This window comes from Calidris pugnax, unplaced genomic scaffold (genome assembly GCF_001431845.1).
Source record: "Calidris pugnax isolate Ruff unplaced genomic scaffold, ASM143184v1 scaffold210, whole genome shotgun sequence".
In the NCBI taxonomy this organism is placed as follows: Eukaryota; Metazoa; Chordata; class Aves; order Charadriiformes; family Scolopacidae; genus Calidris; species Calidris pugnax.
In genome coordinates this window covers 66701-87604 of record NW_015091004.1, presented here as the reverse complement: position 1 = coordinate 87604, position 20904 = coordinate 66701, and the positions used below count along the sequence as shown (strand labels likewise).

The window sequence follows — 20904 nt, the reverse complement described above, 5'->3', positions numbered from 1 at the left end:
CTCGAGGAGCCTCAAATATCAGCAGTGGGCCATGATGCATCCTCCCATCCCTGCAGTTCTCCATCCCATGCTGGCATTCCCAGCCCAGGAGACAGATGTAGGACATTTCCACAGGAAAGCAATTTGTACCACAAGATGTGGAAGGCATCCATCAGGTTAGGGGAGGCCCAGCAGGACAAGTATATCTTGAAGGATAGTTGAAGGAACACCACTGGGCTTGACCTGTAGGTACCCATGCAAGCTTAAGATCAGCTGCCTCAATTTCCAGGACTGCCCAGTCTTGACCAGCATCCATACATGGATGCAGGACCACTGGGAGGTTTTGCTGGGACTCAGGGTGACAGGACTGGCTATTTTAAGGCCAACCTGTGTACGTGTAGTACCCCCTCACGTACCCACAACAGCCCAGTGTCATCCTGAAACCAGACCAACGCTCACATGTCAACAGAGAAGAGAAAAGAGCATTCAGCTCCTTTCAGGATGTCTAAACTGGGCTTGTTCAAGAACATGCCCCAGTTTTAAGGATTTTAGGGTCCGCTAATATCCAGCAGTAAGAGCTTCCAAAAATGCCTACCTTGTTCTCTCCTCAATGTGCAGAAAGGGCCAGTCAGCAGGAAGCTTTGGGAGCCCAAATATTCCAATATTCTGAGGCGAGGAACGCATCAGCTGGTGCCATACCGAGAAGAAGTCTCCAAGGTCTCAGCTCTGGGCTGGCTCTGGGCCAGACCTGCTTCCACCGTGGAAGAGGCTGTGACTAATTCTCCATCTGTCTGCAACCATCTCCATCTGCACGGAAGAGGCAGCACAGGCCTAAGAGAGATCAGGCATTAGGATATCACAGAACCATAGAATGGTTAGATTTGGAAGGGACCTTAAAGATCATCCAGTTCCAACCCCCTGCCCTGGGCAGGGACACCTCCCACCAGACCAGGTTGCTCCAAGCCCCATCCAGCCTGGCCTTGAACCCCTCCAGGGATGGGGCAGCCACAGCTTCTCTGGGCAACCTGTTCCACTGTCTCACCACCCTCACAGCAAAGAATTTATTTCTGGTATCTCATCTCAATCTCCCCTCTTCCAATGCATCCCTGGCTTAAAGGAAGTCCCAGGAGGTAGCCAGTCATGGTGACAGGATTTCATGTTAAATAACTCACTGATGACAAAGCAGTCATTCCACCTGGTAGGATTTCTTGTGTTGTGCCAGGTGCTACATGCCCCTCTTGCTTTGGGGCTCTCAGCTGGGCAGAGATGCTCCTGCTCAGACCTCAGCTGAAAGGTGGGTACCAGACCCTGCTGGGAGGTGCTTGGGATGGACCACGTTTAGACTAGGTCTCTGCATGTGCAGGGAGAACCCAAGAGTGGTTTTCACAGCCTTCTGCCTTCCCCTGCCCCTCTCCGAAGTGCAATGGGCAAGAAGGACTGGAAGAACCATGGGGAGACCAAAAAAGAGACGTTTCTACCCAACCAGGAACTTCTTGGGAAGTTCTTTCCTTGGGAAGCAACCCCCTTCCTCCAAAGGGATTTACCCAAACTAGTAGTTTTCTTGGGGAAATCAAACACATGGTTAAGAAACCCTGGCAAGACTGAATCACTTACGGTCCTTTCAGGATAATCATTCGAGCCCTTACTCCTCCAAGTGTGTTTCCAGGGGGAGATTCAGACTTAAAGCCCTCTGCAGACACAAGCTGGACGTTGTTTTCTTCACATCTCTGTACACACATCTTCCCTCCTGAGAGGCAAAACCAGACCGTTCTCGGTGACAGACCAGAGGATGCTCTTTTGAAGCAATACCCAGGACTCTCTGCTGTGCACGTAGGACAGTCTGCTGAAGTCACAGAATCACAGAATCTTCTAGGTTGGAAGGGACCTTAAAGATCATCTTGTCCAACCGTCAACCTCACTGACAAAAATAGACACCCACACAACAAACAAGGAGCATCATCACTAAAGCATACCTCCAGTCCAGGTGAACAAGGTGATGTCCAGGTGATCCACCGCTCTCCCCGCATCAACAGATGTTATCTTGTTGTAGGACATGATCAGGTTAGTCTGGCATGGTTTGCCCTTGGGAAATGTGTCCTGGCTTTCCCCAGCCACCTGCTTCATTTGGTTAGCAACATCTGCTTGGAGGACTCCTTCCATTACTTTCCCAGGGATTGGAGTAAGACTAATGGGCTTGTAGCTCCCTGGGCCCTTCTCGTAGGTAGATATGACATTTGCCCCTTCAAATCATCAGGGCCTTCCCCTGATCTCCACAACCTCCACATATTGAAGCTTGCTCTTCTAAAATGCAGGGTCTTTGTCCTACCACTGGTCTCCAGTGTGCTCAGCGAGATCTCCACAGCGTTGTGGTTGCTGTTTCCAAGGATAACGTTGGCAGTTGTGTTGGCAAGCAAGTCTTCTTGGTTTGTGAGCTGTAAATCCAACAAGGCACTGTTCCCAGACAGCATGTCCAGCATCTCTAGCAGGACACAGACCTCAACACATCCCAGGAACCTGACGGATGGCTTGCACACAGCTGTATGCTTTTCCCACCAAGTGTCCCAGTAACTGAAGTCACCTGTGAAGACCAGGTTCTAATGGTCTAATTGGGGACAGTACACCTGTGAAGACCAGGTTCTAATGGTCTAATACGGGACAGTACAATTCTTCTCTTCTCTTCTCTTTCTCTCTCTTCTCTTCTCTTTCTCTTCCTCTTCTCTTCTCTTTCTCTTCCTCTTCCTCTTCTCTTCTCTTCCTCTTCCTCTTCTCTTCCTCTTCCTCTTCTCTTCCTCTTCCTCTTCTCTTCCTCTTCCTCTTCTCTTCTCTTTCTCTTCCTCTTCCTCTTCTCTTCTCTTCCTCTTCTCTTCCTCTTCCTCTTCCTCTTCTCTTCCTCTTCCTCTTCTTCTTCTCTTCTAACAGAGAACATGGTGCTGCTCTTCCTCTTCTCTTCTCTTCCTCTTCTCTTTCTAACAGAGAACATGGTGCCTTCTTCTCCAAGGTGTTGTCTGTTCGTGGTTGAAGCTTTTTGTCTGGTGGTCCTTGGAGGTCAATGCCAAAAGGACCGCGTATTTCTTCTTGCAAAGCCTTGATTAAGACCCTATTTTTTGTTCACCTCCCCAACACAGCATAGCCAGCTAATTTCCTCCAGCAGCTCCTCCACCTGCTGCCTGAGTGAGTCCACCAGAGCACAGCTTGCATAGGTGGAGCTCCCAGCCTCCTCCACCCAGGACCCAGAGTGCAGTCCACCTGGACCAGCAGCTTCCCTAAAAGAAAACTCTGCATGGTCATCTCCACTCACCCCAGGCTATCCTGGCCAGGTAGCTGATTCCTGTCTGCTGCAGGGAACAGCCCTTGCCTGGTCTCTACCAACCTTAAAGCACTGCCTAATAAGCCTTAAACTTCTTCTGGTGGCTTCTGCAGCCACCAGGTAGCTGGAGTGCCCGTCAGCACCTGCAAGACAACCTGCCCCATGAGGAAAGATTGAAGGAGTTAGGTCTCTTCTCCATGGAAACGAGGAGGTTCATCACTCTACTTAAAGGCTACCTGCAAAGAGGATGCAGGTCCTCTCCTCACAAGGAGAAGACAACTGGCAATGGGTATGAGTTGCACTGGGACAGGTTTCATCTCTGTGATGCTCTCCTGGAGAGCTGGGGTGGCCGCTGATCAGTGGGAGGCTCTGTCTTCTGAGAATTGTCCTTGGTCACACTCTGGTGAGACTGCCCTGCTTTCTGATGAGCTCTGCAGTGGCAAAGCAGGAGCTTGGGAACTGGGTAGGATCCACCAGGGTGGCTGGGTTCCTGAGATGGTGATCCCTACGGGCTGGTGGAGGGATGGGCAGGAGATGAAATAGTTCTTCTCAGCCATGAACACCTGGGAAATATGAAGGCAATAGCAGGAATAAAGCTCCAGGACTTCATTCACCAAGGCCAGCATCCCCTTGCCCAGAGCTCCAACCCACCTGCTCCTGTCCAAAGCCCATTCTCCTAGAATCCCTCACCAGCTTTCTCCTCTGCAGCGCTGAGACCCAGACCAGATGGAGAAAGATCCTCTTGCACCTGTGAAGGTGACGGGACCCTCAGAAAAGGGACTGACTCTACTGGAGGACCTTTCCACCATGACCTGCTGCTGTTCCTGCACAGGGGGCAAAAAGAAAGGCTGGACCAGGGCTTGTGTGATTCAGGAACCAAGTTCTCTGCAAAAAGAAAGGCTGGACCAGGGCTTGTGTGCTTCAGGAACCAAGTTCTCTGTTTCATTTCCCCAAAAAGACGTGCAGTGCAGGTGAAGAAGCAGGACTGTCTATTTGCAGAAGGTCAAGCGGAGGGATGAGCTGTGAAGAGGTGAAGGGGACGGGCAGGACCTGAGAGCTGGAGATGTCCTGAACTCTGTTTCATTTCCCCAAAAAGACGTGCAGTGCAGGTGAAGAAGCAGGACTGTCTATTTGCAGAAGGTCAAGCGGAGGGATGAGCTGTGAAGAGGTGAAGGGGACGGGCAGGACCTGAGAGCTGGAGATGTCCTGAAGGCAGGGAGAAGCCAGCATCCACTCACGCTCAGCGGTGCCCGGGATCAGCTCCGTGCTGAGCTCCAGCAGCCAGAAAGTTGGTGCGTGGGAGAGAAGGTCTTCTCCTCCTCCATGTCCTCTGTAGTTGTCCTTGGGAAAACTGCTAGACTGAATCTGGAAGACCTTTTCTCTGCAGCTCTTATGATGAACATTGTTGTCCTTCATGCCTTCAAGGGTTGGGGGAGGATGCAGGGGGCAACAGGTTCAGCCAGAAGGTGGTGGCCACAAATAGTCCATGTGCCCCTGAAATCTCCTTCTGCTCTGCCCACGCTGCCCCTTGTCCGTGCAGGGAGCTGGGGCAGGGACCAGTGGAGGACCTCCTCCCCACCAGTCCCTGCGGACACCCCGCTGCCCTCACTCGCCCTTGGAGATGACCTGGAGCTTCCCCTGCTGTTCCCTTGTCCACGTGCCCCTGAAATCTTTCTGCTCTGCCCACGCTGTCCCTTGTCCGTGCAGGGAGCTGGGACAGGGACCAGTGGAGGACCTCCTCCTCCCCACCAGTCCCTGCAGACACCCTGCTGCCCTCACTCACCCTTGGAGATGACCTGGAGCTTCTCCTGCTGTTCCCTCCTGTGCCACCCGGCGAGCCCCAGGAGATCCACAGCGACCAGGCCAGATCCTGCTGCTGGTGCAGGGATGGACCCCCAGGCAGATGTGGCTCTCCAAGGAACCTGATGGCTGCCTCTTGGGTGGACTCCTGGGGGCTCTGCAGGGACAGCAGGGGCCGGTGTAGGTGGCTCTGCTGCTGTTCTCTGCCAGCTGGAGAGAGTGCGAGGGGATGGAGGGAAGGGTTGGTGCAGATTCTCCCCCTTGGCCAGGTGGTCCCTGCACCCAGGTCTGGCCTTCTCTGCCAGGACATTCATGATGACCAACCAACAGCCCGCTGGTGCCGGGGTTTGGAGGAAGCAGAAGGCTGGTGCAGATTCTCCCCCTTGGCCAGGTGGTTCCTACACCCAGGTCTGGCCTCCTCTGCCAGGACACTCATGATGACCAGCCAACAGCCCGCTGGTGCCAGGGTTTGGAGGAAGCAGAAGGTTGGGTGCTCCCCAGTGCCACCCTGCTGCCAAAGCCCACCTGGGTTGGGGCTCCATTGGCACCTCCAGGCTTGGGGAAGAAGAGGAGCCTGGAGAAGAGCCTGTAGGGCTCCATGGCCAAGGGAAGGGAGCCCAGGTTGGCAGCCATGGGCTGCAGTGGTGGGCAGGGACAGGTTCCAGGGCTTGTGACTTTTAGAACATGGTTCTGAGTTACTGTCACCATTTCACAAGAGAACAGATTACGAGGGCTCCTGACAGGTACACTTCAGGATTTATATAGGAATGAAATGACCTAAAAGTATGTTTCACATTCAAGGCATACAAATGACATAGGAAAAAAAAATAATTTATAGGAGGGCAACTTATCTCGATAATTTACGATGCGAGCGAAGTGCCATGGAAGTCCATGAAAGCCTGAATCCTTTATAAGCTTTTTAACAAGAAAAGACAAGTATTTCCACATCTAAACAAATAACACTGCTATTAGCATTCTATATCCCCCAGGGTTGTGCAATAATGGCATACAGTAAGGTTAGGTAATGAGAAGCAGCAAGAAAAGAGCAGTAACCTTTCAGATAATGCGTCACCACGGTTTTCCCTGTAAAACTATTCCATTTTCAGCTCCCAAGACCAGCAGAGCAGCAGCTCCAGTAAACAACGTGTGCCTCCTGGCTCAGTAAAGCTGCACCTCACTCACCTGCACCATAAAGCAGACACGTTCCCCACAGACAACAGCCCTTCCTGCCCCCGTACCGAAACAACCACCAAAACACCCAAAATGGGCTTGTCCTCTCTTCGCCATCTTGGACCACCAGGTTTTCACAGCAGGCTTTGGTTGGGTCAGGCAGCAGCTGGCTGTATTGCCACTGGTCAAGGTGACTCACTTGGGGAGCGTTCTGTTCCTCTCCATCCACCTAAGCACTGATCTGGAGATCTCAGGTGGCATCCACGTAAGGACCCCTGGGTCCTGACAGCCCTCAAACAAGCTGCAAGTCATGGCAAAGCATTGGGACTACCGTAGCCAACGCCAGGAAAAGGAAAATACCTCAACTTTCCAAATCAACCATCTTGGGACATCGTTCCTAGGCCCTGGGGATGAATCATAGAATCATAGAATTGCCCAGGCCTCCAAAGGGGACCTCCAAAGGTCATCTAGTCCGACCTCCCCGCAGTCAGCAGGGACACCCCCAACTAGACCAGGTTGCCCAGGGCCTCATCGAGCCTCTCCTTGAATATCTCCAGGGAAGGGGCCTCAACCACCTCCCTGGGCAACCTGTTCCAGTGCTCCACCACCCTCACAGTGAAGAACCCTCTCCTCATCTCCAGTCTAAATCTGTTCCCCTCCAGCTTGAAGCCATTGCCCCTCGTCCTGTCATGAAGATGGACACAATGCTTTTTGCAAGGTAAATAAATGCCATTTTATAGTGGTGTCCCTTAAGTTGGTAATGCATCCAACCAGACCACAGAAATTGCCACAAGGTTCAGCTCTCACTTTAGACTCAAAGCAGGAATAGCAACCTCACCAGAGCAAGCATCACAATATTTAAAGCTGGCCAACAATCCCTTCTCCATTTCAAAATGCAAACTTCTTTGAAAAAAAACTTGAATTAATTGCAATGCTCCGAGTATACCACTTATCACCAAAGAAACAAGCAAGGATTGCACACGAGGCCTCTGGAAATACTTTCTAGATTAATTAAGTCTCTCCCATGCAGGGTTGCAATAGCTTGAGCTTCTGCACAGTTCCAGGTAGAGCAGAAAGAAGTCCACGCTGCTCAGGTAGAGTCTGAGATGTGGGTGCAGGGTTGGACTCAATGTTGTCTTTCTTCCAGGGGATGATGCTGAAATATATATATTATATTTTGGCATGCCAGCACGACAGACTTCAGCAGGTCTGACACAGACTATGCAAGTAACAAGCCAGATCTGGCTACTACAGGAAGGGTTGGGAAGGGAGACTGATTCATTAAGACAAGGCAATTAGTGGATAAAGGAAAGCCATGAACAGCTCCCTTTGAGTGAAATTGAAAAGCGAAGCGATTTTGGCAGCAGCAGGAGAACTCTTGGAATGAAGAGTGCTTTTTAACAGCAGCTGACAAGGACTAATTGCTGCCATTGAGCATCAGAGGATACGAGGAGAAAGGAGAGCTGGGGTAACATGGGAGTCCTGCCAGGAGATAAACAGTCGTCTTAATGTTTTACCATCATCTTGCAAAAAAAAAAAAAAAATATTTAAAAAGTCCAGCAGAGCCACTGACACTGGTGCATCAGTTCCCATGGTCGTTACTGCCAGCTCTGAGAAATTAGTCTTGATGAATCAGTACCTGTGTGAGCAAAAGAAAAAAAATTTTGAGTAGAGCTCCCAAGCCCACCTCAAGATTTTGCTTCCATCCTCATGGTCTCGGGATGGAGGAGCTATTTGTGCCACCCATCCAGGACTGGGTGTCTAAGCAGAGCAGCAGAGATAACACCTGCATGCAAAGCACCTGGAAGGGCCAATCCAGCATCTCCTACCCAAGATGAGATGGTCAGCAAAGATTAAAGTCCTCCCTTTCAGCTGAGAGAGCATAATACACACATCTGCTTCCTGTGAGACACTGACACTGCTGTTCACACCGTGACGTTAGTCCTGTGGGCTGCCAAGGCTCAGCTCCAGGGTCAGCACAGCCCACGTGCAGCAAAACACTTTGATGGCAACCAGGATGCCCTCTAGATAGTTCACCAGGCATAAATTGGAGAGGAACTCCATTTTTCAAAGCACTCACTATATAGAATCATAGAATCATAGAATGGTTGGGTTGGAAGGAACCTCAAAGATCATTGAGTTCCAACACCCCTGCCATGGGCAGGGACACCTCCCTCTAGAATAATCAGAGGTCATTTCCACAAGCTCCATCATAAACAGGTATCTTCTATCCACCATTCATTCCCTCCTTTCTACTGTTGTTAAGACTTGCTGTTCCTCTTGTCATGGTTCCAAACACTCTCCAGCCATTCCATCCTCATCCTTGAAGCTCAGCACTAACACTGGATGCCGTACCCAAGAGGAGATTCACTGCACTATAAGCAGCAGGAGGACTACTTCATACATCTCACAGATGACAAAACACCAGCTATTTAATATTCCATTCCTTTCTGCAGGACTGCTGCCTCATCAGATTTCCCCCCATTTTCTCACAGAATCTCACAGAATCTTCTAGGTTGGAAGGGACCTTAAAGATCATCTTGTCCAACCGTCAATATTGTGCCTGTGGAGCCAGTAATTTCCAAGCAACTGTAAAATTTGCATCTGTTCTTCATGAATTTCAACCTATTTTTCAGCCAAACTGCAGCTACCTTTGATCTGAGCCAGTGCTGCTTTGAGTGGGGAGAGACCAGATGACCTCCAGAGTTCCACTACTCTACAGCCTGTTCTCTAGGTGACTTGGAGTTCACTGCACGTAAGAAAAAGCCCAGTAACTCACAGTCCTTGTAGATTTTATTGGGTGGCTGCAAGTTGTTCATAACTAAACTGAACTTCAGATCAAGTGAATATGAAGTTATCCCTGAAAAACGGTGAGACAACTGATCCAGGAATATTTGGCACAGGTATAAGTTGAGTTGTCTTGCAGGAAAACCCTCTATGGAGGAAGGAGCCAGGCTCTAAACGTTCAGGCTGATCAAGCCATTCTGGATTGTCCTTGTCAACAAGGACAATCTAAACCTGCTGTCTTCAATGAAGAAAGGAGTTCTCTGCACCCATCAATATTCCACCTGGCTTTCACATCCCGCTGGAACCTGTGTCTCCAGTTGAGTTCTTCCACAAAACTTGATGAAAAAGGACCCAAGGCTCATGACTAGGCACTAAACTGCAGCTGTGGAGACTTTGGGTCAACTCTTCACTCTACAGTTTATTGTAGAGGAAGGCTAGTGATCTCCCATAACGCCCCAGTTTGAAAATGGGAAAATAAATAATTCTGTCTTTTCTCTATCGTTTTATGTTCTTCAGAGTTAAAATGAACAGACTGTAAAGGAAAGAGCACAGAAACTCATCATTTTCCAAAGGGATTCCAGCACAAAGACAACAAAAATAACCTTGGGTTATTCACAGTTTTTCAAAGGCAAGGGAGCAAAATAAGATATTTTAAACTACGACAAAAATTGTTAGAAACACCAGATGGAAAATTATATTTTTCAGAAAAAAAAACAAATGAGGAAGAGAATTTAGCTCTTATTTCATTTCAAATATTAGACAACATCAATACGAGCATCAATAATTGAAACTAACTCTTCTTCCAAAGACATGCCAATTTACCATCACAGATGCTGATAACTTATTCAAGTCAGAGAATGGATTTAAAGAGGGCTTACCCTGCTCAGGTAGCTGCTCTTCCATTTCAGCTGCATTCATTTGATTTTGCTGGAAATCTCTTTCAGGAGGCCTTTCAAATCAGAGAGCTCAAGAATAAAATTAAAAAAAAAAAGAAAGAAAGAAAGAAGCAGCTCTGTTTACATAAAGTCACCGAAAAAAAAAAAAAAAGAAAGAAAGGAAGAAAGAAGCAGCTCTGTTTATATAAAGTCACTCTAACTCATTCCAACAGATGACCACAGCTTGGTATGAAGGGAAAGGAAGTAAGGCAAGCAGTAGGAAGTACCTTAAAATACCCCAGAACTTACATACCCTAACTTGAGGCCGTTTCCTCTTGTCCCATCGCCTGTTCCTTGGGAGAAGAGACCGACCCCCCCTGGCTACACCCTCCTCTCAGGGAGCTGGAGAGAGCGAGAAGGTCTCCCCTCAGCCTCCTCTTCTCCAGGCTGAACACCCCCAGCTCCCTCAGCCTCTCCTCATCAGACTTGTTCTCCAGACCCCTCACCAGCTCCATTGCCCTTCTCTGGACCTGCTCCAGCCCCTCAAGGTCTTTTTTGTGGTGAGGGGCCCAAAACTGGACACAGCCCTTGAGGTGGGGCCTCACCAGTGCCCAGGACAGGGGGGGATGATCAACTCCCGAGATCTACTCCCCACACTGTTCCTGACACAGGCCAGGATGCTGGTGGCCTTCTTGGCCACCTGGGCACACTGCTGGCTCCTGTTCAGCCCACAGGCGACCAACACCCCCATGTCCTTTTCTGCCAGGCAGCTCCAGCCACTCTGCCCCAAGTCTGTGCACGGGGTTGTTGTGACCCAAATGCAGGACCCAGCACTTGAACCTCATCCCATGGGCCTCAGCCCATGGATCCAGCCTGTCCAGATCCCTCTGAAATGCCTTGATATTCCCACCCAACAAGCCTGTCCAGATCCCTCTGAAATGCCTTGACACTCCCACCCCACTTGGTGTTGTCTGTGAACTGACTGAGGGTGCACTCGATCCCCTTGGCCAGATCATTGATAAAGATGTTAAAGAGAACAAGCCCCAGTACCGAGCCCTGGGGACACCACTCGTGACCGGCCACCAACTGGATTTAACTCCATTCCCCACCACTCTCTGGGCCCGTCCTCCAGCCAGTTTTTAACCCAGTGGAGAGTCCTCCCATCCAAGCCATGGGCAGCCAGCTTCTCCAGGAAGATATTGTGGGAGACTGTGCTTGAAAGGACACTCCCAATTATTTTCACACATACTCGGTGGCTCACCATTTCCATTTCCGTCTTGAAACCACGCTATTATTTCGCAATCTGAATTATTTGACAGCAATCAAAAGAAGCTTTTTGAAGTGTATGTGGGCCTTCTCACCCTGGGACTTCTAAAAAGTCTGTTCTTCACGCTAATGCAACTCCCCACTTCAAAGGCAAAACACATCATTCAATCAAGCCCTCAAAAACCCCACCCATCGTGAAGGTCTTTTCAGTGCCACAGTCAAAAACCATACTTATATGACAATTCTGATAATGATGTGCTCTCTAGTAGATTGGCAGCTTTATATTGCTTTAGCACAGGATGTTTCTGTCAATCAGATGAGAATTGGTCATTTTAATCCTAATTAAAGGTCTTATTTCCCTACAATATACATGGAGCATCCTTTGTTTAGCCAGAAGGTATTGCCTGGGTTACACGAAGGTTTAATTACCTCATGCTTCAGCACTAGAAGCTAAACTTGTTGAGAAGGGTATACTCTAAATGTATAATGTCCCTTCTTCACACTGGCATTTCACAGGCCTGTTACACAGCAGAATATTGAACTTTTTTCAGACAGAAGTTATCTTTACTTTTATTCCATCCAATAAGAAATACTGAGAACTGCTTCTTCGATGCTAAGCAAGGCCCAGGATTAATTACCTCATGCTTCAGCACTAGAAGCTCAACTTGTTGAGAAGGGTATACTCTAAGTGTATAACACCCCTTCTTCCCATTGGTGAAGAAATACTGAGAACTGCTTCTTCGATGCTAAGCAAGGATCTTTCTACTTCATTTCCCAGCACAATCCGAAGCTACATAGGGAATCAAAGGTGCAAAAGAGCACATTTTAAATCCTATTTAAAACTGGTGACAGTAACAAGGACTGCACGTGATTCTTTATGATCCTCATTTTCCTTGTGACCACTATCTGCTTTACCAGAGACACATATCCCCCAGAGAAGTCTGAAACAGAAGTACCTTTGAATCCAGTTGTCTAAATCGATGCACCGTCCTGAAAACAGAAAGAGGACACAGAGGAGAGGGCTGAGTCCAGGTATTGGAAAAGCTGTGGCCGGGTCCCCTCCCAACTTTGCAAAACTGTGCAGAACTGCTTCACAAAAGTCTATCTGGAGCCCCAAACTCCTCATCTTTGGCCAAAGAGTGGAGCTAAGGCAACTAACTTAGCTAACTAACTAACTAACTAAACAGATTGTCTGCAGATGCCCCTGTTAGGGAAGACTAGTCTTTGTCCTTCCAAGGAGACAGGGCTGCAGGTGGTTTGGCGTTGGTTTTATTGCAAGTATATTAACCAAGTATATTAACTAACATATAAATTACTGTTAGTGCTGCGCTGTTCCATTTTCCTTGTCAAGCCTCTTCTGCTTCCAGGATAAAAGCTATTTTTTTGGTATTTGTTTGGCTTTTTATCCAATGCCGAATGCCTCTGGGTAGTCTTAACATAAACACTTACTTGTGGACAGCAATGTTGTCCTGTCGCCTGTTCCTTGGGAGAAGAGACCGACCCCCCCTGGCTACACCCTCCTTTCAGGGAGTTGTAGAGAGCAATAAGGTCTCCCCTCAGCCTCCTCTTCTCCAGGCTGAACACCCCCAGCTCCCTCAGCCTCTCCTCATCAGACTTGTTCTCCAGACCCCTCACCAGCTCCATTGCCCTTCTCTGGACCTGCTCCAGCCCCTCAATGTCTTTTTTGTGGTGAGGGGCCCAAAACTGGACACAACCCTCGAGGTGAGGCCTCACCAGTGCCCAGTACAATGGGGCGATCACTTCCCACATCCTACTCCCCACACTGTTCCTGACCCAGGCCAGGATGCTGGTGGCCTTCTTGCCCACCTGGGCACACTGCTGGCTCCTGTTCACCCAACAGTCCACCAACACCCCCAGGTCCTTTTCTGCCAGGCAGCTCCAGCCACTCTGCCCCCAGCCTGGAGCGCTGCAGGGGGTTGGTGGGACCCAAATGCAGGACCCGGCACTTGAACCTCATCCCATTGGCCTCAGCCCATGAATCCAGCCTGTCCAGATCCCTCTGAAATGCCTTGACACTCCCACCCCACTTGGTGTTGTCTGTGAACTGACTGAGGGTGCACTCGATCCCCTTGGCCAGATCATTGATAAAGATGTTAAAGAGAACAAGCCCCAGTACCGAGCCCTGGGGACACCACTCGTGACCGGCCACCAACTGGATTTAACTCCATTCCCCACCACTCTCTGGGCCCGTCCTCCAGCCAGTTTTTAACCCAGTGGAGAGTCCTCCCATCCAAGCCATGGGCAGCCAGCTTCTCCAGGAAGATATTGTGGGAGACTGTGCTTGAAAGGACACTCCCAATTATTTTCACACATACTCGGTGGCTCACCATTTCCATTTCCGTCTTGAAACCACGCTATTATTTCGCAATCTGAATTATTTGACAGCAATCAAAAGAAGCTTTTTGAAGTGTATGTGGGCCTTCTCACCCTGGGACTTCTAAAAAGTCTGTTCTTCACGCTAATGCAACTCCCCACTTCAAAGGCAAAACACATCATTCAATCAAGCCCTCAAAAACCCCACCCATCGTGAAGGTCTTTTCAGTGCCACAGTCAAAACCCATACTTATATGCCAACTCTGATAATGATGTGCTCTCTAGTAGATTGGCAGCTTTATATTCCTTTAGCACAGGATGTTTCTGTCAATCAGATGAGAATTGGTCATTTTAATCCTAATTAAAGGTCTTATTTCCCTACAATATACATGGAGCATCCTTTGTTTAGCCAGAAGGTATTGCCTGGGTTACACGAAGGTTTAATTACCTCATGCTTCAGCACTAGAAGCTAAACTTGTTGAGAAGGGTATACTCTAAATGTATAATGTCCCTTCTTCACACTGGCATTTCACAGGCCTGTTACACAGCAGAATATTGAACTTTTTTCAGACAGAAGTTATCTTTACTTTTATTCCATCCAATAAGAAATACTGAGAACTGCTTCTTCGATGCTAAGCAAGGATCTTTCTACTTCATTTCCCAGCACAATCCGAAGCTACATAGGGAATCAAAGGTGCAAAAGAGCACATTTTAAATCCTATTTAAAACTGGTGACAGCAACAAGGACTGCACGTGATTCTTTATGATCCTCATTTTCCTTGTGACCACTATCTGCTTTACCAGAGACACATATCCCCCAGAGAAGTCTGAAACAGAAGTACCTTTGAATCCAGTTGTCTAAATCGATGCACTGTCCTGAAAACAGAAAGAGGACACAGAGGAGAGGGCTGAGTCCAGGTATTGGAAAAGCTGTGGCCGGGTCCCCTCCCAACTTTGCAAAACTGTGCAGAACTGCTTCACAAAAGTCTATCTGGAGCCCCAAACTCCTCATCTTTGGCCAAAGAGTGGAGCTAAGGCAACTAACTTAGCTAACTAACTAACTAACTAAACAGATTGTCTGCAGATGCCCCTGTTAGGGAAGACTAGTCTTTGTCCTTCCAAGGAGACAGGGCTGCAGGTGGTTTGGCGTTGGTTTTATTGCAAGTATATTAACCAAGTATATTAACTAACATATAAATTACTGTTAGTGCTGCGCTGTTCCATTTTCCTTGTCAAGCCTCTTCTGCTTCCAGGATAAAAGCTATTTTTTTTTATTTGTTTGGCTTTTTATCCAATGCCGAATGCCTCTGGGTAGTCTTAACATAAACACTTACTTGTGGACAGCAATGTCAGAGGCAAAAGGGCATGGAGCAATCTGGTCCTTCCTATCCATTCTTATCAGCTCTTCCCTTACATTCCATTTAGGAAAATACTTGAGCTGCTGGAAACTAGCTACAAAATGAAGCTGTCATACACAGCAGGTTACTGCTGCTGTTTTCTATCTTTCTTTGTATTTCTCTCTCCCCTTATCCTGCTACTCTGAAAACACTGGGCTACATCCTAAAGATAAAGGGTCACAATCTAGCAGCCAGGGAAGAGCAGTCCAAGCTATCAACCTTTAAATACCACCCTTCCAAATAGCACCCTCCCCTCTCCAGAGCTCTTTCCTACTCATGCTATTAAGCCCAGAGCTCTGTATAGATTGACACCACAGGAATAATGCCTGATATTCAAGGTCTAACACTAAATATTCTCCACCAACTGCACGACGTTACAAGACTAGTCAGCTACGGCTCTGCTTTCCACCACGAGACCTCAAAACAGTATAGGAAAAGAACATTTTCTCCATTTTACCATTCCCTGATGGTAAAACAGAAAAATTCGAGCACAGAGAGGTGAAATCCTTTGCAAAATACCATGACAGACATTGGGAACAAGCGTGTTTAATGCATCTGCCCAGCCACTATGTGCACAATATGCCATTATAACCCTTGTGATATTGCCATTAGCATTTTACCAGCCTAATCCATTATTTCTGAAGCCAATCTGCAGCAGCTGACAAAAGGCTATCATTCCACTTAAAAAGAAAAGGCCCGTTTGTGCTGAGTTTATTTACCTACTCATTAACTTGGTAAACATTAAGAGCTGCTGAAAACTTGCCTTCACTAAAAACATTCAACAGAAAGTTAAGAGAGCGAAGACAAAGAAGGGCAGACGTACTCTTCTGATGAATCATTTGCTTTGGTATTGATTTTGACAAGGTAATTTTCCTTCATGACAGCTTCCCATGCCAGAATTTCATTGTCCTCATTTTTGGAGCCTGGAAAAGGCATGTGAAGAAAAACAAGAAGACTAGATTCAGTTAATTTGTCGTTCCAGTGCTAACGTGCAAAAAAAGGCTGGGTTAGTGCTTGCAACCTGAGGTCAATGATTCCTTTCTCTTCATCCAGAGCCTTTGTCCTACCTGTGACACAGCTCTGATAAATACAACAGTAACACATTTTACTGTACGCTCCCGGCAACCAGAGCTGGTTAAAAAAAGGAAAATATGAACAAAAACCCCAAACTCCAGAAGTTTTTCTGGATTTTTTTTTCAGTCTTGGTTTACACCAATGTTATGTGAAACAGCAGCCACTTCTACAGGCACAGGACACTCCAGAAAGTTCTTATCTGGGTTTAAGCTTTCCATTTGTTTCTATATTATCCCATACTGGATCATTAAGAGTAACACATGTGAAGAACCATGTTGTATGACTTATCATTGACCTAAAACATTTCCAAATGATGAAGCATTGTCTTCTCTAAAAGGCACCTCTTGTTGATGCTACAAATTAGTGAGTGACACAGACCAAACCACTTTGAGTCAAAGCCCTCCAGGATAATAATTCTGGTTCTTATCCTGTCCCAACAGGACAGCACAAACCACGTGGGTTTTAATAACAATAAATTAAAAAAAAAATAAAAAATAAAGGAAGGTTAGCTGAGCCAAAAGAAGCCTATAGCTGGCAAACAACTGAAGTCCTGCTTCCTCCACCCAGTGCTCCTCTGACCTCACACAGTCTCAGTTCTTCTCCCAGATACCAATTGGCATTTAAGGACCCAAATCCCAACCATTTCCATAAGTGGGAAGTCAGGATTTTACAATAGGCAATACATGAGTGTGCTTTCTCCATGGAGGTCCCAGTTCCTGTCACCAGCTCAACTACAATGATATTCTGCCTCTAATTAATTCTTCCATAGAACAGAATCACAGAATTGCCTAGGTTGGAAGGGACCTTTCAGATCATCGAGTCCAATCATCAACTCTGATTAAAAAACCCATCACTAAACCATATCTCTAACCACTATATCTATCTGTCTTTTAAATATCACCAGGGATGGAGACTCAACCACTTCCCTGGGCAGCCTGTTCCAATGCTTAGTATCCCTTTCAGTCTAAAAATATTTCCTAATATCCAATCTAAACCTCCCCTGGTGAGGTTTGAGGCCATTTCCTCTTGTCCTATTTCATTTGCTTTCAGAACTCCAATATCAGTAATATCCAATCTAAACCTCCCCTGGTGAGGCTTGAGGCCATTTCCTCTTGTCCTATTTAATTTGCTTTCAAGAACTCCAATATCAACTTTTCATCACTTGGGCAGAAATATCTGCAGTTAAATATCTGCAGCCACCCCAGCAAGGAAAGCAAACAGTGATTTGGACAGCCAGAACAATTTAGTCATTGCTAAGGAACTTTATACCCCAAAGCAAGCATCTTTCTCCTAAATGAATAACAAATCTAGACTGTGCTGCGGGGCAATAGTCAGGTTGCTGATGGATGGGAATAAGTCTGTCAATTAACTCAATTTACCCTCTCTCATCTGCTTATTAATGGCTGTTAAAAAAAAAAAAAAAGAGAAACCACTCCATTTGTTGGGGGAAAAAAAAAAGTTTGTTAAAACAGATCATGTCTGTGCCCCTGACAGAATAAATAAGGAGGAAATAGCTACAGGGCTGACTCAGCCACTCCTGCATTTTTGAGGCAGGTTGTCCAGCACTAATGACAAATGGGAGGGTTTACATTTTTCATCAAGTCCATGAAAAGATGACTTTCACCCCCTGCAGGTTCTGGATGAATTTATTCAGTGTTGTAATACACCAAAAAAAAACCCAACCTCATCACCTCCAAAAAAAAACCACCCCAAACCTTCAAAGCCAGGGACATTCTTCATCAAGTCCATGAAAAGATGACTTTCACCCCCTGCAGGTTCTGGATGAATTTATTCAGTGTTGTAATACACCAAAAAAAACCCCAACCTCACCACCTCCAAAAAAACCTACCCCAAACCTTCAAAGCTAGGAAGCAGCATAAGCAGCCCTAAACAGATAGGATTAATTTGAAGACTCAATTGATTTATATAGAATCACAGAATGGTTTGGGTTGGAAGGGACCTCAAAGATCATCGAGTTCCAACCCCCTGCCCTGGGCAGGGACACCTCCCACCACACCAGGTTGCTCCAAGCCCCATCCAGCCTGGCCTTGAACCCCTCCAGGGATGGGGCAGCCACAGCTTCTCTGGGCAACCTCTTCCAGTGTCTCACCACCCTCAGAGTAAAAAATTTCTTCCTGAGATCTAATCTGAATCCTTTTTCTTCCCATTTAAAACCATTCCCCTTGTCCTATCATTACCCTTCCTGGCAAAGAGTCCCTCCCCAGCTCTCCTGGAGCTCCCTTCAGGTATTGAAAGGCCACTATAAGGTCTCCCCGGAGCCTTCTCTTCTCCAGGCTGAACAAGCCCAGCTCCCTCAGCCTGTCTCCATAGGGGAGGTGCTTCATCCCTCTGATCATCTTGGTGGCCCTCCGCTGGACCCGTTCCAGCCAGTCCATGTCATTTCTGTGTTGAGGACTCCAAAGCTGGACACAGTATTCCAGGTGGAGTCTCATACCCATATACATGAGGTATTTCTGCCTCGAAATGGCTGGGACAAGAAAGCATTGGATAACTCCACTCAAGTAGAGCAGGGACCACCACAATGCTCAACTGGAGTTTCAGTATAAGAAGGTAGAAGTATAATTCCCCATATCCCAGAGAGAGCACACCTTAGGTACTGAAGATGAGATCATGGCTGCGAAGCACCCAAGGGCTTTGATTTGAATCTCACTGAAGAGATTTCGAGTAGTGGATTTGCATTTGATAGAGAACATGAATGAGCTGCTCCTCATTTCCAGTACAACCACGTCCTCCAAGGTCTACCTTGCCATTGAAAATCTCCCAGCAAAACATTATCTGCCTGGTTTAAGCCCAACATGACTTTTAGGTAGTAAGGAATAATCCAACTCACAACAAATAGATGGCTCTTTGCTTTCTTTCTTACAGCAGCATTTGAAACATTTCCTCATCACCATGAAAATGTAGGCAAAGATGACAAAAGGGAAGGGGATGGTCAAGCGACTGCAGTATTCTTGAACCAAAAAGTAGCGCTGGAACTTCCACACCTGGTCATTGTTCTCTTGGACTGATCCAACGGTGTAACTATTAGGTGAAAAAAGAGAAAATACAGACAGCATTAGTTATTCTAAAAGAGCTCCACCAGAGCCACCTCAGGCAGCTTTTCTCTTCATTATGCCAGGGCATGTTTTTGTAAAGTCATCCTGCAGCTGATATTTTTTTACTGATTAGGAGGTCATTGAGTTTGTTTCTCCTTTTTAGAGAGAAATTTGAAAACGGGAGGAACTAAGGCAGTAGGAAAAAAAAAAAAAAAACCCTGAAGTTACAAATAAACTGGAAAAAACAGGAACAGCGAAAAACCACTCCACATACTTTCACTACCTTAGCTCGAGGCAATTTTCTTCCAGCCTAGACACATGAGAACAGGAGGCTTCTTTGCAAGATACTGTGTCTCATTAATTCATCATCTAACTTCTTTCTAAGCAAAAAAAAAAAAAAAACCACCCTAAAAATAGATCATTTACAAAAAACGAAAAGCTCCTGAGACTTTTAGGAGGGGCACTAATCACTGTATGAGTCCAGCAAAGCAACAACCACAAGAGCAACCAGCTCATGGACTGTCCGAATACACAAGATAAGCTAAAACTTTCACCTCTTTGAAATTATCTTTTGTTTTAGAAGATAAACACAAACCTGAATTTCAGAAGTGTCTAAAATGTGATATTCACCCTTTTCAGCTAATGCAAACTGGACGCAAAGAAACAGTTGGGTTATCTGTTGTTAAAATTAATATATGATTATGATTATTATTATATGATGATTATGATTGTAATTACAACATATAGAGGCATTGATTGGACTGGTATCTACCAGACATCAGCATTGTTAAAGACTGACAAATACTATGTACACACTGGTCTTAGGATGAGCCACCACAGATTCACAGATTTCTAACTGCACGAAGGAAAAAAAACACCTGGGATTGGTGTTTGAGCACTGGGCTTCCTGAGTTCAGTATAATCCAGTGCTCCTGCTTGATTAAGTTGTTCAGTGTATGGTTAAAATGAATTATGCAAAGAGCTCTGAGAGTGTCATTAGAGAACTCACGCTGGGTCCTTCCACAAAATAAGCTGAACCGGCAAAAACAAGGTTTTTACTGGCATAGCTGGATAAACAAGGACTTTTCTTGTTAGATGCCGTTAAAATAAGTGTTTTAACAAATATCAAAGGCTTCTGGGCTAGAGCTGGCTTAGTACTATACTTTCCTTTAGTAACATGAACTGCTTTCACCCTTCCTAGGGAGTATTAAGTATTGCCTTCTGTCTCCAGGTCCTGTGCAGGTTAGGAAAACACAAGTACAAAAAATATATGTTGTACCAGTCCTAGCTGCCTTGCCAAAAATCACCAAAATCTGACATGTCTTTGGAGTCCAGGTGAGTATGGGAAGAAAAGTCTAGAGCTGAGGGGAGAGCAGATCCCAAAGCTGAAGGGGTTTCTCAACTCATCACCCTAATACGTCTCATCTCAGGCCAGGCAGAATTGGCATTGGCTTTGGGAAGGGAGATCCTCTTGAGGCAAACCAAGAGTCTTTAGTGCTTCTTGTAAATACTCCTGTTGCCAAAGCAAATTGTTGCCAAGCCTGTCACTGCCAATTTACTATTAAAACACACAAAAATAAACATAGCGGACCTCAAGGAGGATGCCATGGGGTTGTAAGTATATATTTTTTTGGGCTGCAGGGGAGTGTAAGCAGAAAAGAAGCAGGAATGGGAAGGAGAAGAGAGCCACACCACCAACCCAACTGTACTCATGAGTCAGAAGTAAGACAGGAGGGCATTACGTTCCACAAGTCTGATATAAGGACCTCCCATTTTTAACTCAACTGTGTGTCAGAGATTGCACTGTAAACACCTGAGACTTCTGGAAGAAGCTGTGCAAACTTCTCCCTGAGGACCAC

At 46.7% G+C, this 20904-nt stretch overlaps 1 protein-coding gene across 1 annotated transcript in view; it reads right to left on the bottom strand.

The window, feature by feature from the left end:
* Positions 1-6825: 6825 nt before the first annotated feature.
* The window catches only part of TRPM8 (transient receptor potential cation channel, subfamily M, member 8), a 66316-nt gene continuing 52237 nt past the window's right edge, over positions 6826-20904 (bottom strand). The window contains exons 20-24 of the mRNA XM_014955606.1: positions 18841-19031; positions 15739-15838; positions 14361-14394; positions 9922-10008; positions 6826-7895 (exon numbers count right to left, since the gene is read on the bottom strand). Of these exons, the coding sequence (XP_014811092.1) occupies positions 9958-10008; positions 14361-14394; positions 15739-15838; positions 18841-19031 (376 nt within the window). The 3' untranslated portion in view covers positions 6826-7895; positions 9922-9957. The remainder of the gene's footprint in view (positions 7896-9921; positions 10009-14360; positions 14395-15738; positions 15839-18840; positions 19032-20904) is intronic.